Raw genomic sequence first — 17385 nt, 5'->3', positions numbered from 1 at the left:
CCATTGGTTTGTGTTCCAAATGTCCTCTACATCAGCTTAGCCTTTGGCCTCGCTGCGCCATGCTCGGCCTGCGGTCTCGCTTTTTAATACAATGGACATTGGTTGGAGTCTGTGCTCAACTACTTATCCTGAAGCCTGAAGCACGGCTTTAACTTCGCATGAAAGTTCACCTCACTGGGGAACTTCGGACGTTTATGCCCAGTTGAAGATCGGTACCCGGCTTTGCGATATTTGTCAACAAAAAATTTCGCGCTGCTGCGCTCGCATTTATGGTTGGTTTTTTAGTTGACCCTATATCTACATGTTAGCTTGACTGGTGAATGAATAGAGTTAGATCAAGAAAATTCTACAATGATTTTGATAGCAATGCAACTAGTGCAAATGTTATTTATACGTCATAATTTCATAAAAGTTTTGACGTTTAAAATAACACTTTCACTGCGTGTGTTATCAAAATCGATGCAAAATTATCTTGGTCTAACTCTAGTAATTTTCTTAAAAAACTGCTTAAGTAACATCAATTTCAAGGACATTGGGTGTTGACAGCCCCATAATATGTGTGTAAAAGCGGTTTTATGACATTTTTTCAACGATTTTAACAAATCTACAAAAGGTTCGGTTTCGGTTTCGGTTTCGGCCGAAACTAGAGCCACGGCCGAACATTCGGTTTCGGTTTCGGTTTCGGCAAAAAAACATGTTTCGGTCGGACACTAGTAAAAATGCCCAACCATCTCATTTATCCCTTGATATTTTATGAGTCTTTTAAGCTCTTGCTTGGCTTTTTATGCTATTCCCATAGGCATTAATTTGATTGTATTTTAAAGCTAGTTATGTTTCAGTATACATGTGTAAGTGACAGATAACCTTAGTCGTCGGATGCGTACAGACGAATCATAAACATCTTTATTAATACTTTACGACTGTGGACTTGATAAGCGGAGCGCCGTTTATCGTCCAAGGCGTCACAAATGTCTTGCACAACCATAGTAAACATATTAAATGAAGTACATATATATTTATTTTTCAGACTTTCTAAAAGATTTTCATCCTGTTAGGTACAAGTAGGAAAAAAGTTAGCTCACACAGATCTAGAAATTAAGAACTCAGCGCCGTTGAAACGTTAACTATTTATTATAGTCGATGACGAGATCTTTATTGAATATTCGCATTTTGCAGACAGGCAAAGTTTGCACGATGCATCCTCGGAGAGTTGTTAATGAATGAGCAACTTGTCTGTTCGTAATTCTACAAGACGTTTACAAGCACATATGTAGATAAGCGTTATTCTAACTTATTATAAATAGTGCCCAAGTCGGGCCTTAATTCAGGACAGTGAGCAATGGATCAACACCAACAGCCCTTCTTCGTAAATGTCCCTCCCTTCCGAGGTTTTCCCGAGGGTATACAGTATGGGGTTCTTCAAAAAGTATAGGTTTTTAAAAGGTCGGCAACGCGCATGTAACACCTCTGGAGTTGCAGGCGTCCATAGGCTATGGTGACTGCTTACCATCAGGCGGGACGTATGCCTGTTTGCCACCGATGTGGTATTAAAAAAATGTCCTTTAGCACAGCGATCCCTTCCTGTATATCTCTGGACTATGGTAAAGTAGAATATTTCGTTACTTTAATTTATTTACAGTATGTGCTGGTACGATATAAAAACTTCTTTACGTAGACGAGTTTTTCAAAGATTGTACGGTATCGTCTTGGGTCGTCCCATTAGTTTTTCGTCAAGTTCTTAAATTAGTCACTCATTCTACATTCGTCACAATCGTCGGTGGCTTTCAATGTAGAATGAGTGACGAAAGCAGAATAGGACTAATTTAAGAACTTGACGAAAAACGAATGGTACGACCCAAGACGATACCGATTGTACAAGATAGAATACTGTTTCTGTTGACTGCAGTATCTCAATGCGTCCACGCAGCGAGCAGCAACACTAATAAAATAAATCACGTCACCTCATGCCAATGATCTCTGACTGCACTATAAAGAGACGTAATTAAATGTTCCCTCTACAAGGTCCATTATCTATTAGGAGATAGCCCGTTTTCGATAATTCCAAGTAATCTGATGTTAGGATCGAGCTTTCCAAACGGGTTTTAGATTCTGAGTAAAACCAATATTTATAAGTAATGGAAAAAGTCCTCGATTCGACCGGTTGGCCCCGTCTTTGCGTTGTTTAACTACCTATAAATCGTGATGGTTTTAGTACTTATCAGAATTATTTAATTACTTGCTTCTTTTTATTGTCGTAAATTGATTATTAATTACGCTCTAACTGTAATTACTTTACTTAAACTGTTAAACTTGTTAAAATTACTAAACGCTTTGAGTTAGCTATACCTACATTCGTATTAGTACGTAACTATAAGCGTGTATTTTTACTTTCATTTACTAATAACCCAGCACTCGGGTAAAAAGATAGAGGTTTTAATGCAACCACCACTCTTTGCATTTAATCGAAGCATCGTTGTCAAACAAATAATTAATTATAGGTAGATACAAATGTTGATGTATGCCATCTAAATAGTTGATCTTGTTACAGTCTGCTGCATCCGGCGGTGACCTGATGGCCGACCTCCACGCCAAGCTCTCCATGCGCCGGCGCGGCATCTCCGGCGCCGAGCGGCACGGGGGCTCCGTGCTCCACACGTTGGCTAGCGTCATCCCTGAGCCCGGCGAGTCCACGCCGCAGGCCTCTTCCAGCGGCGACGAGTGGGAGTAAGACAACAATCGTTACAGCGTCAAGGCGACGAGTGGGAGCGAGACAACAATACTTACATCAGGGGGGCTCGCTTATGCACATGCTGGCTAGAAACTGCTGTGCAAGCGACATGACGTGACGGTTCTCTTCCGAAAACCAACGAATCAACACAGCAAGCCTCAGTCATGAGTGGAACGAGCGATACTATAGCTTTGTCACCAAATCCTTATCTCATATGCTTGGTTTATGCTATTGCTAGACTACTGGTAGTAAGGATCATTAGCGCGCGCAGTTCCATCAAAATTAATTTACCTAAGAATTTATGTGACACGCTCGAATATAGTCCTCTAATCGAACCACGTCACAGACTTCTCATCGTAGGTCGAATCTTTCAGTCTTTCTGGTTTAGTGTTTTCCAATTATCAATAACTTCAGATCGACAGCTGCCTTGAGATTTGTACTACGATGTAGAGTCTGACAATTTTGTCACAGACATTCAGCGCCTCTGGCGCCAGCTTTTATAAATGGCGTGGTACATTTAAAGTTTTTTGACACGTTCGCTCCCAAATTGCGACACCATGCGTGCGTTTTGATGCGTTGCGTATATCTAAACATTCCGGCGCCAGAATTAAATCTGTATTATCATTCTTCCAAAGATTCTGTCACGTATTTATCAAAAGTCGTAAATTTTTAATTCGTTTTCATTGAAGCGTTGGTATTCAATAAAATTGGTAGGTACCTACATACTTACCTGCACGCGTGTTCGTGCAGTAACATTAATACACGCAATTTTAAGTGAAATGATAAATTACACAAAATTACATATTTATCTATCACTACGCTTCAAGAAAAACGGTTAAATTGTTAATTATAGATCTGAAATATGACCCATCATATAAGTATAAATCAAACCGACAAAATAAGTATTTGTATTGTTAATGTAAAAAAAAAACATATAAAGTGGTCAATGGGAGCTTTGGAGAGCAAATTCTATCGTCTCTTCTTGTGCTAATAACTCAAGCAAAATTCAGTGTTTCTTTGGAATTCGCGGAAAATAGCGGTCATATGCAAATATTGTATACAATCGAATTCGAAATAATATTTGCGTAAATCTCAGATCCGAGGCCTCGCGTCAGTTCGGCAAACATTCCAATTTCCGCTGCCATCACGTAGTTGCTCGGTGGATACCCGGCTATTAGAAGCACCAACCAATTTCTCTGCTTAATTTACTTTATGGGTTTTTCCTGCGGTCATACGCTCATGGTTACGCGAGTGCGAGTAATTAAGTTTTAAGGCGCCAGTGTATCGTGACCCATCGGGGAGGATATCGATCCTTGACAACTTTTAAGTAATGAGAGATCACCGAGGAATGACACCACATGTTTTTTCTCTCGGATACCAGTATGCCTTGTTACGTATCTCGGGGACTCTCATACACTCGCTTATTCCTTCGTAGATGACGCAGAAATCAATCTTGTGACGAGTATAGATTACAATCAATCATGAGTCATGAGACTTGCATAATTTAATCAACTGATTAGTTGTTACATATTCAAAGGACAACTCTCCATCGCGTTCTTTTTAACACGAAGACTAGCTGAAACTGCAAATCTATTTCCACTGCGTTCCACGTATTCGTAGAAGCGACTATTTTATGAATTGACGCAAGATTTATTGAGTATTTACTATGATATACTGAGAAACGTGTGTAACGTAATGAGCTGGTTCATAACTTATTAGTTATTTGTTCAAGATAATAAGGTCGCTGGGATATACGTCGTGAGACAGGATTTCCAATCATAGTTAGATAAAGAAAGACGATTTTTTAGTCGAGGTAAATACCAGTTCCCATCGGATTATCGTTTTATGATGTTTTTATCGCCTTTATTGTTTATTATTTATAAATCAGAAGGTCATATTAAGACTAAGGATGTTGCCTTGCCAACACACAAAACCAATAATTGATCAATCGTATGAATGAACCATTAGGTATAATGTCAAGAAATTTGATTTCTGACCCGATTACACATTCTCAGTGACAATATGAGATCCATAATGGCTTTCATATTGATTGCCAATGTGACAGCGTTCGAAGTGCCACAAAAATCAAATTCCGTAACTGTTCGTTAATTAGGTACTATACGTTAGGGAAAGCAGATATATTTGAAGTTATCCAATAGAGCTACTACCAACAGAGCTTTGTATATCATACAAGCCCTCACGATCCAGATTTGGTACCGGTGCGGTGCAGTGGTGACGTCTGTTTACTCACGAACGCGTCACTAACCAAACATCGCGCTCGTGCGTGTGCGTTCCAACTGATAGCGTGTATTTGTTTTTGTTTAAAGCTAAATTTAAACGGGTAGAGGGTTATTCTGGCATCCATCGGGAACGTTTTTTTAGACTTTTTAGTAGAGTTCAACCCGTAAAAAACATATTAACTAGAAATAAACTCCACACGATAATGTCCGAAACTCATTATCGCGCTCAGTTGGTTGCCAGTTTTTTCACCGAACCCTATAAAACATGCGTGTAGGGATCGCGGTGCTATTATTATTACCGAATTAATTTCTTCAGGGCTCTCCACACTGCGGCCTGTGAGCCGGAACAATTTGGTCCACGAAAGGAGACAAAACAATTCAATCCGGCCCGCGAAAAACTACTACATAACTATAAAAACCGGCGTGCAAAAACGAAGTGGAGGCCTTGTTGTGGCCCTTAGGTCAAAAAGTTTGGAAACCCCTGCTTTAGGTTAACTAGACCAGAGCCAGTTCTGCCCTGTTACAGCAAAACAGCTTGTCTTATTACATATTTCCAATCCTGATACGCTGTTTTGCCTTAATAGGGCAGAGTTTAAATCTGACTTCGAGATTTGTATTTGTAACAACTGTGTTATCGGAGATCTACTTATACAGCATTATCAGAGCGATCGGGAACAACTGGTTTCCCGTATAAAAGGTGGCAACGACGCGAGTTTCACATCACCATAACCCGGGAGTAAAGAACGTATAAGAGTACAGTTTAAGACAAACGTTTTGGAGACTATTAAGTTACTAAACACCCGCGTCTGTTTGCGTGCTCTTAGTTGCTCGTTTCACGAAGCTACACGTTACAATTTTATAAATCTAAACGAGTAGCATTCTTCAAAAAAATTCCTTCATTATAGTCTGCTCCATCCCCTCAGTGTTGCCGTTTTAGGCTTGTAAAATTGTCGCTCGTGTACATGACAAACGGTCAGCGAAAAAGCATAGTCGCAAACTATTTTTTTAAATGTATAGTATAAGTGCGCGGTGATAAATAAATAACAGCATTTAAAGACGGCGTTATAATTGACTATTACCAGGCGTGGCCCACTCCGCGATTTCGTCGCTTTGCTACAGGTAGCTAAAAGTACATCCGTTCCACACAAATTTTGGTGGCTAGCCATAAGCCGCGCGTGACGCTGTCGCCACCTAACGGCCATATCTGTCCTGATCGTAACAGACGCATTTTGTTAGAGAGTGAGTCTTCTGTACCTAGTACTATTATTTATTCTGTGCTTTTACTAAGTTCTTTATACACCACGTTCGTATTAACTCGTTACTCTGTTCCGTTCGTGTACTCCCTTGCCTTTCCCCGTGTTAATGCAAGTATAATGGCGTAAGCTTCCCCGAAGTTGCGCGCGCACATAAATCCGCCCAGCTGATATCGGAAAAGGCTCCGTATTAGAATAATCACATTTCTCACTAAGGGGCTATCTCTTTTTTAATTCCGAGAAGGGACGCGAACTATCGCGGCGGACGATTAGTGATTACATACAAAAACCAAGGTTTATTTAGTTAGAGACTCGTAAACAACGTAGACTTGAGGTTGACGTCGTTTTTTTATTCGTCCGAAGCCATTTGCCTCAATACGTAAAGCGTAAAGTGCTAAGGCGGGTGGTAAACCGGTCCTTATGGCCCTTCAGAAGTTGTTCGACTCCGTCTTACTCGAAGGGAGAACGCCTAAGGCATGAAACAGAGGTGTGGTGGTGTTGTTCTTCAAAAAGGGTGACAATGCCCTACTCAAGAACTACCGACCCATCTCACTTCTGAGCCATGTCTATAAACTGTTTTCAAGAGTCATTACGAACCGTCTCGCACGCAGGCTAGATGACTTCCAGCCTCCTGATCAAGCCGGTTTCCGAAGAGGCTTTAGTACCGTAGACCACATCCATACGCTCCGTCAGGTAATACAGAAGACTGAGGAGTATAACCTGCCTCTCTGCTTAGCGTTTGTGGACTACGAGAAAGCCTTCGATTCGATCGAAACCTGGGCTGTACTACAATCTCTCCAAAGGTGCCAAGTGGATTACCGCTATATCGAAGTGCTGAAGTGTTTGTACGAGAACGCCACTATGCCAGTCCGACTCCAGGACCGGAACTCGAAACCTATTCCGCTGCAGCGGGGAGTCAGGCAAGGGGATGTTATTTCTCCTAAACTGTTTACCGCTGCATTGGAGGATGTTTTCAAGACTTTGGACTGGACAAAGGGTTGGCATCAACATAAACGGCGAGTACATCACTCACCTTCGGTTTGCGGACGATATAGTAATCTTGGCTGAGACTACGGAGGATTTGAGTATGATGCTCGATGACCTCAGTAAAGCTTCCGAGCGAGTTGGTCTGAGGATGAACATGGACAAGACGAAGATCATGTCAAATGCCCGTGTAGAACCAACTCCTGTTACAATCGGAGACTTTACACTTGAAGTTGTAGACTATTATATATACCTAGGACTGTCCAGTTAGGTAGGTCCAACTTCGAGAAAGAGGTTAATCGACGAATCCGACTCGGTTGGGCAGCGTTTGCGAAGCTACGGCACATCTTTTTGTCCAATATTCCGCAGTGTCTCAAGACGAAAGTCTTCGACCAGTGTGTGTTGCCAGTGATGACATATGGAACTGAAACGTGGCCGCTTACTGTGTGCCTCATAAGAAGGCTCAAAGTCACCCAAAGGGCAATGGAGAGGGCTATGCTTGGAGTCTCTCTGCGTGATCGCATCAGAAATGAGGCCATCCGCAGCAGAACCAAAGTAACCGATATAGCCCTCCGAATCGCTAAGTGGCAGTGGGCGGGGCACATTGCCCGTAGAACCGATGGCCGTTGGGGCGGAAAGGTTCTCGAGTGGCGACCACATACCGGAAGGCGCAACGTGGGTAGACCCCCCACAAGGTGGACTGACGACCTGGTAAAGGTCGCGGGAGTCCGCTGGATGCGGGTGGCGCAAGACCGGTCATTGTGGCACTCTTTGGGGGAGGCCTATGTCCAGCAGTGGACGTCCTCTGGCTGATATGATGATGATGATGATGATGAAAGTGCTACAAGACAAGAGTGAAAAAGCTGTTGGTTACATTTTCAGCTCGGCAATTTCCATCACTCCTATCAGGGGAAATTAGGAGTCGCAATTGTTATTCAGTTTGTAATTCAAATGGCTCCTTGATGTCTTATTACTGTTGTGGATGGCTCGTTTGCTCAGTTCTAGATCAAAATATACAATATTATGTATACTTCGCCATTTATTCTGATGAATAAATGTATCAGTTTCTAATCTAACTCATTAGTGACCTAGCAAATGGAAGTCTTCAAACTCCCACTCAAAATATTTCAGGAGGATACCCTCGCTCAGTGAGGCCCTGTGTCGACGCTACTGTGGAGAGATTGGCAGTCTATTTTATACATGTCTTTTGTTTAGAAATTTACTACACAGCGCAATACATATTTTGTCCACGATTATAGTTAATGTGAATGTTTTAAGTGCCTACGCTAATTCCGAGTAAGCTTAACGAGGGGATCTGAGAAGTTGACTTAATTATAATTTATACATGCTTATTGATTATGTCGTCATTTGCGAAAATTTACTTTGTATTCGCATTTTTTTTTTGCGCTATTTCTTACTTTATTTTACTAATTTCAATGTAAGAATATAATCGATACTTTACAAAAATTACCATTATGTAGGTATATATCAATTTCAAGAACCATTTTGTGTAGGTAAGTTTAAATAGATCTGCTAAATTAATTTTGAATATATATTTTATGAAATCGAATGGTAAGACTTTAGGAGTGAATGAATCGTTAAACACATAGGTTTGCTTGTTTACGAGTAAGCGAGTCGTAAACATGTATGTATACATATTACCATCTTGTTTCAATTCAATAACATAAATAAAGGTAGACAACGCATATATGTTAAGTTTATGACTCACAACCACTATGTTTATGTACGAGTATATATATGACGGCTCTTGCGGTGCTATAAAGCTTATAATTACCCGGCCGTGTTGCTTGCATTTTGTTATAAATAAACTATAAATTTATTTAATCAATTATTATAAAGGCCTGCGCAGTTTATTTAAAAAGTAGTTCACGGTCTTAAGTTGAAGCCTTATATCTATTTCTATTTATGTTTCTAACATAAACTTATTTACATTAGATTCATCGATAGGAATGAAGTCATAGGTACATTTGATTTAACTTTAACACAAGATTTGGCGTTACGTATATAAATACACAAACTTTTAATTACATAGGTACTTAAATATGGCCACCCACTTATGCAAATTATATTTTTAAATTTTCGCCAAAACGGACGCTGTGCCGCTTTTCGGAATCCAAGGGAAACCAGTTCAATAACAGTTACATCCTGCTGGGATTCCGAGAAATCGATGTTAGATATAATACGCAAATCGTACACATCTTTATATGCTGACATAACAGTTGTTTAAGAATTTACACCACAGAATTCGCAATGAGGTTAAAAACCTACATATTATATAAATGCTTCCAGTTGTCAGGAACCGAACATTCTGTGGTTTATATTTCTTTGTTGACATGTTTTTATATGAACGATTGCAGGGCCAGTTGTGTTATTCATGCTGCACATTTATCATCAATAATGCTCATGGAGTGAAGATCCGCTAGAAATATAATAAGTTTCGGGAAACCTATGATGGTAAACTACTTGTAGGATTACAATTGATAAAATAAACTTGAGTTTAGGTTTAAAGGTTAATTTTCCTGTAGCAAGCGGCTTAATGATCAAACAGGAAATCTTATTACAATAATAACTTGTACCTATACTAAGCATACATAACTAAATCTTATTACATGTGTTTTAAATAAATATTAGCATTACATTTGACGGAAAACAAAGTGAACAGTGAATTAGTTTTCAAATATAGCATCGGCATGTAATTAGGAGTCTCTACTCTAGTATATTGTGGTAAAATGCTATTTTGCTCTACGCTGTGATAGCCGGAATGCCGGCTATGTGATTTCCCGTTCGTATCTAATTAATTACGAACATACTATTATTTATTATTGTATAGTCTACTTACGCAAAAGAAGAAACCCGATACACTAATTAGGTATATACTTACAAATATTATAATCATGTGCTCGAGATTTACTGAGTTCGTTCATTAAAAAAAGTCTTGTTTACTTCATTTGAAATCTTAGATAATACTGATAGTACATACATCTTATTTTAATGCTTTTGGGCGTGACATTGCTTGTGCCTAACGCACATTTGCTAAATTCGTTCCAGATACGTTTAACACCAAATAAAAACTAATTTCACTATTCAAACATGTGCAAACGCTTCTCCACACGTGCTCACCAAATCACCACGCAACCCCGGCTTTGCACCCCACTAAGAAAAATATTATTTTAACTCCCCAAGCGGTCCCGAAACAGGCCCATTTCTAGTAAATCACAAAAAGCGGGAGATGCCCAATTTGTCTAATACATTTATTATTAACCTTTTAACTGTGCGGGGATCCACAGAGAATCCTCCATATTGTAAATGTAATGGATAAAGGAATAATCTATTTTTTGTTATGGATAGGGAAACTTAATTCAAACTTAAAGTTATATTGTCAAGGGGCCCACTGATTAACAGTCCGCCGGACGGTATCGGCCTGTCAGTTGTTCGGAACTGTCAACTTTTTGTTCTAACTGACAGGCCGATTCCGTCCGGCGGACTGTTAATCAGTGGGCCCCTTCAAACTTAACATTAAGCTCGCCTTCAATTGTTTTCGATTTGAATAATATACAGGGAGCTTGATTTCTATTAGAATACCAAAATCCGCCAATCTAAAAAGATCATAATGTTACCGAAAGCGGTTAATAAGGGCGTTCACAGTATTCAAACTATACGCTTGACAATGCACCGATGTAATACATGAGTACAGTAAATAGGCAACTAAACCGACATATTATAATAACTGACAGAACCTCCCTGCATTACCAATTAGTGACGGCTTAGCTTAAAGGTCCCGGCCTTAAACGTGATGGGGTTAGTCTATAGGCGTATTAGTCAAATCCCCGGCAGCGGTGCCTTTACTGCGTACTATTTTGTTTGTTTCTAAGCTTATACCTTGCATAGTTTGGCCTTAAAATTAGTTATAACAGCACGGTAATAGAGGTCAGATGTATACTACCATTAAACTGGACGGTAGTACATTTGTATTCGGGTGCGGCGCGTGCGCACAGTTACGTTCCGACGAATAGCTGTGCGCGGGTTAACAGAAACGTGGATTAGTAACGTGAGACTTTATTCCGAATTCTGAGCGCGGTTGGTGCTTGGGATACTTAAAAGTCACTTGTTTCTTATTTGAAGTTCTACTAAGCATTACCACAGAATAAATAACAGTACTAGGTACAGAAGACTCACTCTCTAACAAAACGCGTCTGTTACGATCAGGACAGATATGCGCTAGGTGGCGACAGCGCCACGCGCGGTTCATGGCTAGCCACCAAAATTGGTGTGGAACGGATGTACTTTTAGCTACCTGTAGCAAAGCGACGAAATCGCGGAGTGTCGAGTGAGCCACGCCATTACATTAAAGAAATTGCTAGGCTTTACCGTCAAAGAAGATCTTGTAATAATAATGTTTATTTCTGTGTTTTTCGGTCAACGTAAAATCTACGATTATTAAGACCTTGCACCATAAATCATAATTCACTGAAATAAGACGGATAAATCAATGCCATTTGAGCGCCCAGAGTATTAAATCACCTAAAATAAAGGCTGTAAATTATGCTTGTTACAATTTGCAGTAGTTATTTGCCAACGAGATAAAAAAAAGTACGATAATGTAGTACGCAACTCACTTGTTTACTTTACGTCAATTTTCCTTGACGCTAATTAAGGATAAACGTAAATTACTATAATGCCAGTTATGTATACAATTTAGTTCATGGTTACGTTTGTATAATCTCAAAACCGTACGTAAAAAAGTGTAAGTTTCTGATAGAAAACTTTGGCTGTTTCAAAAATTACCTTAATTGCCGCAAATTAATTCTGTTGGTGGTAATAAAGTAGATGAAATTAAACAACTCGAAGGAAACTACATAAAATATGAGCTTCATAATATTAATCTCCTTTCGCCATCGTAGTTGTTTGCCTCGGCACAGCCAACTCTTGCCCGCAGCTGTATCATAAAACTACTTTTTACTACGAATATTAAACAGTTCCAGAGAGCCCCGTTTAACGACACCAAATAACAGGTCACAGTGAAATTACATATTTTGTACTGATGCTTAAATGCCTGTCGTGGGCATACAACCGTCCTTCTAAAACCGGTCTCATGCGAAAGGGATGCAAGTTCTGCGTTAGACGCCCGGACAGGGGTTCCCAACCGTTTGAGCATCGGGCGCCTCTTGGTGACAATGACAACAATCTTTGAAGACCCACTAAAGTGGTTGGAAAAATAAAGGAAAATCTTCGTACTTTGGAGACGTAAAGTCTTTTTTTCGGTTTTAACCCTAAAACTAGTGTTTAAAGTAGGTCTTTAATCATGTCACTCGGGGTTAGAACATATTAAATTACACCTAATGCAGCTTTTTAAATTTTAACAGATTTTAAATAACATATTAATTACTCTAAATATAGTTGGACAACAGAAAACTGTGTCAAGTTTTCGTGTTTCCACCGGTCAAACATTTGATGTTAATGCCATAAGGAACAACAAATATGTCTCCCACCTTAATCACTCTTATTGGGTATCTAATTAAATGTATTAATTTGCTCTAAAGTAGGTACTTTCCCCTACTATGTACTATGTAGGATTAAAATAACATCGGTTGTTTCGAAAACAGCCCAGACATTTGTTTCTGAAGCGACCGATATAATTTGTGGTTCGCTTTTGATGGTTCTACATAAATGTAGACATAGTTTAATCTAGATCTTTCAAACTATGAATTCCAAATATTTTCCGAAGTGGTGGAGGGTTGGAATTAACATTGTGATAAAATTGCGCGTCCTGGTTTCATTCTATTTTATACGATTAGAACGGACGACGTTAGATTTTATGCGAGTTAACCCTTTAGCAGTTCAACTTTTCTGTCATTTGACAAGAAAGCTTATACTTTAAATATAATTGTGCTTTAAATGAAAAAACGTCGCGGTTGTCCATTGCAGGGGATAGATTGCGTTAAGAAATTTTATGTAAAATGGAATTGAAAGGTTAGAAACCAATATTGGCTGGTAGAGCTTATTAAGTGCAGGGTGCATAAATATTTGGAGTTTTTAGACTTGTTGATATTATATTGAATTTAATATTAAATTATGTATATAAAGTAGCAATAAGTATGATAATACGCTGTAAAATATAATCTGTACGTATTTTAAATTAAGTTTTATCAATTAGGGATACTTGCCTTTGTAGAATTTGATTAAGTTTTGACTGTTTGATTTAAATGAACTACTGTAATAGTTAATAATCAATGCATTTCCTATTTGAGTCAATGCAATATTTTGACGTAATGTATGTACAAGAATATGTAGTCAAATACGTCATATAGTAATATAATCAAGGAGGGGTAATTATACAGAAGTTTTTTTTAATACAAATATACATACAACGAAATACCTACCTACATAAGTGTACATAAAGTTTTTATTTTGGGAACAATAAACATGTGTGTAGATTTTTTTGATCTTCGTCTAAGCCTTCGCCGTACCGACGTATAGTCTGACAGAAGAGTAGAAATTAAAAAGTGGCAATACTGTATTGTCGTTCCTTCCAAATATATATATATATATAAGAAAAGGACGACACTACTGTATTGCCACTTTTTAATTTCTACTCTTTTTTGTCAGACTGTAACATTTCTTCTGGAAACTTACTCCTCCATTCATTAGAGCCAGGTTAGTTATTATTTATCAATATATCAATAGATTGCTAAACAAACTTGAGAGAGATCACTTAAGTTTCCTGTCGGCCTGGGAGCTCAATAATATCTACACAAACTCTTACTAATTACTTTAAACAGTGTAAAGATATTTTGAGCACCTCGTCTGTTTAAATACATGTTTCAGTGATAAATTGAAAACTATAAAGGTACAATGGTAACTTAACCCTTTGAACACCATGCCTATTATATATAATACGCCATCGTAAACTTATTTGGAATGCATGAAGGTCTATATATTACACTGTACCTAATTTTGCGCGTCTTTAGAAGTCTTTGGTGGTCAAAGCGTTAAGTGCGTCTTCGTGCGCGGGAAAATGGAAACCTGATTCTCTATAAGATCAAGGATGTTAATCAAAATGGTAAGCAATCTCATTACATATTTGTCAATTTGACAGGGTTCAGACTCGCTTGTTTTTAGTCACTCGCGCGACATGTTTCGGAGAGCCTAGGCCGTCGTGAACGCTGCTCGCACTGTTAGTGCTTGAGAAAGGAGACCTAGGCTCTCCGAAACATGTCGCGCGAGTGACTAAAAACAAGTGAGTCTAAACCGTAAAATTATTCAATGTTAGTATGTCTCACAACAGTTTAAATTCGATTGACAGGGTTCTTTTGCGAGTCCTAGGTTTCCATTTTGCTGTCATCCGTCTGAAGGCAGATATTTAAATGATCGCAAATGTAATAGCAAACTACTTATCTCATGTAATTCCTAACTTAAACCTCGTAAGTTAAGCTAATCCGTCTGGTAGTTTTATTTAAATTATGTAAATATTCAGGTGCCCATTTTAATGTTTTGATCATGTTAATATAGTATTGTATACCAACGTTGTATGAACGGTTTTAAATGTTATGTATGATGTATGTAATATACCTATGTCATTAATTAAAATGAGATTCTAAATACGAACGCAGTGTTTCTATCTTTATACCTACAAATTTATAAGTAATAATGTACGAAAGTTTGCCCTCATGATTAACCTTTTCGACGCCGTGTCAAACACAAAAGCTGTCACTCGGACACCACTTCACCGTAATGTCAAAACTGAAATTGAACTTTATATGCATAGGCACGTAGGTCTGTGTTGCTCTGTGGTCTGTGACCGATTAATCCGTCTTTGGCGTTGAACCTGCGGTGCGGATATATCGGTCATTGGCGTCCAAAAGGTTAAGGTAGGTATTTAGTTTGCTGGGGAGTTGAAACTTATAGGTCAATATCGAGTATAACGACAGATGTAACTGCAAAATTCTCTCACATAGTATACATCGCCCAGACGTTCGTAAACCATATTACAAAAGGCATAAAGTCCACCGATGGACAGTTAGGAGTGTTACTGTTTGTACCTAATGTCACAGTTAAAACACCCTTTTTAGGGTACCGTACCCAAAGGGTAAAACGGGACCCTATTACTAAGACTCCGCTGTCCGTCCGTCCGTCTGTCACCAGGCTGTATCTCACGAACCGTGATAGCTAGACAGTTGAAATTTTCACAGATGATGTATTTCTGTTGCCGCTATAACAACAACAGAATAAAATAAAGATTTGAGTGAAGCTCCCATACAACAAACGTGATTTTTGAACGAAGTTAAGCAACGTCGGGCGGGGTCAGTACTTGGATGGGTGACCGTTTTTTTTTTGCCGTTTTTTGCATTATGGTACGGAACCCTACGTGCGCGAGTCCGACTCGCACTTGCCCGGTTTTTTTAATAACGAACACGGTGAATAGATCGTGTTCCTAGTTCTTCGAAGATAGAAAGTACCTACCATGTTTTTAATATGTATAATTCCAAGTGATTGATCTGACAGCCAAGGAATTGGTTATTATAAGAAGCGTATAAGTTGATGCCTATAACGATCGTTTCAAATTTCAATCTACAAGTGTGTTTCCATGAAAAATATAATAGTCCCTTCAGAAACAGAAATAAGCGCTTCCCGGTAGAATAAATACGGATTGTGTCGTAATTGGGGGTCACCGACTTCTCTTTACGCATTCTGATTATTTATAACGACTCGCTAGCGCGGGTTTACGTCCCAGAATAACGCCTCGGAACTTCTCGGTATCACAGCGCCGCCGATTCCGAATCGGAAATAAGGATTCCGGGAAACTGCCGGCCTCTCGTCTCTCGCGCACGCGAGTGACAAGGACGCAGCAAGCTTTTTGTGGCCCAATGATAAATGGCTTTTGCACGGGCCGTGTAAGGTGCTTCAGTTATCTGGAAATGTTTAATGCGACCTTTGACACTGACTTTTATTGGAAACTCGTTCTTGGGATTGTCTTCGGTTTTATTACTTTTCCGTGTGGATGATATGTATTGAAAGGTGTTCCGCGGGTTTAATGGGTAGGTTGGTAATAAAACGGTTCACAGTATAAACCCACAGCAGAATCGAGTCTGGGCTCAGAATAAAAAGTTTCGTAGATAAGCACGCAGGTATTTCGTCTGTAAAAAGAAAAGTTTCAAAAACATTAGGTAGGTACATCTAACTCGATGTGACATTCAAATAAGGAGGGCCCTCGTCTTTTTGTACATACTCTGCCCCAGCAGAGCGGTCTTCTGATGAGCTACAATTAAACTTGTAGGTAGTTTAGATGTTTTGGAAAATGCTCTATGACATGACACAGGTCTGCATTTCTATATTTTCTATCAACAGAGCTCCCAAAACAAAATCGGGTGGTACTTGCAGCAAGCAGTGCAGCAAGGAAGAAATAGTTATTTGTTTACAAGGGGGCAAAGTTGTTGTTTAACCGCTCGTGCTAATACCCGAATAACCCGAAACCCGAGCATCGAAAGATTCCAAAAATTCGTAAAATGGAATCTTGAGCGTCGCGAGGGTTTTAAAGCACGAGGGTTAAACAAAATTTGCCCCCGAGTGAAACACAAAATTTTTCACCACACCAAACCGAAGCAAATATTAAATGTAAAATATCAAACCAAATCAAATCCAGATGAATGTTATTAAATATTTATCATCCAAAATCATCATTTAAAATTCAATTCTACCAGCAAACATAAGAAAACAACTCAAAATTTGCATTTGATTACTTTGCCTCACATGTGAATTACTGATAGCAAAGTGCAAGTTTGCTATCCGTTTTTGAAGTGCAAAGTAAGCCTTTCCGAGCTGGTGTGGTGAAAAATAAATTTAATGTAAGGTTTACTCGGGTAATTCCGAATGTCGAAAACTGTCGGATAATTCCGAAAAGAGACTTTTATTATGATGGAATTAAGGGTGATTTTCATCTGAATTTCGGAATTATCCGACATTCGGTAATACCCGAATACACCTTACAGTCCGACAAAAAAGAATAGAAATTAAAAAGTGGCAATACAGTAGTGTCATCCCGTTTTCTTATATATATTGATTCGAAAGGGACGACACTACAGTATTGTCACTTTTTATTTCTACTCTTTTTTGTCAGACATAAAGATCTCATATACCGGGTGATTCAGGAGACGTGAGCAGG

The 17385-nt window shown here is 39.0% G+C and overlaps 1 protein-coding gene and 1 long non-coding RNA gene across 3 annotated transcripts in view; both read left to right on the top strand.

Moving 5' to 3' along the window:
* The window catches only part of LOC134791369 (WASH complex subunit 1-like), a 43579-nt gene extending 40815 nt beyond the window's left edge, over nucleotides 1–2764 (top strand). For both annotated transcript variants that reach the window (XM_063762379.1, XM_063762378.1), the window contains exon 6: nucleotides 2549–2764. In XM_063762379.1, the coding sequence (XP_063618449.1) occupies nucleotides 2549–2728 (180 nt within the window). In that variant the 3' untranslated portion in view covers nucleotides 2729–2764. The remainder of the gene's footprint in view (nucleotides 1–2548) is intronic.
* Nucleotides 2765–10613: 7849 nt separating this feature from the next.
* On the top strand, nucleotides 10614–13573 carry LOC134791366 (uncharacterized). Its single transcript, XR_010144294.1, has 2 exons — nucleotides 10614–11380; nucleotides 11578–13573. It is a non-coding gene; the product is annotated as an uncharacterized LOC134791366 (long non-coding RNA).
* Nucleotides 13574–17385: the final 3812 nt, after the last annotated feature.

This window comes from Cydia splendana, chromosome 6 (genome assembly GCF_910591565.1).
Source record: "Cydia splendana chromosome 6, ilCydSple1.2, whole genome shotgun sequence".
In the NCBI taxonomy this organism is placed as follows: Eukaryota; Metazoa; Arthropoda; class Insecta; order Lepidoptera; family Tortricidae; genus Cydia; species Cydia splendana.
This window is presented reverse-complemented; position numbering and strand designations above follow the sequence as displayed.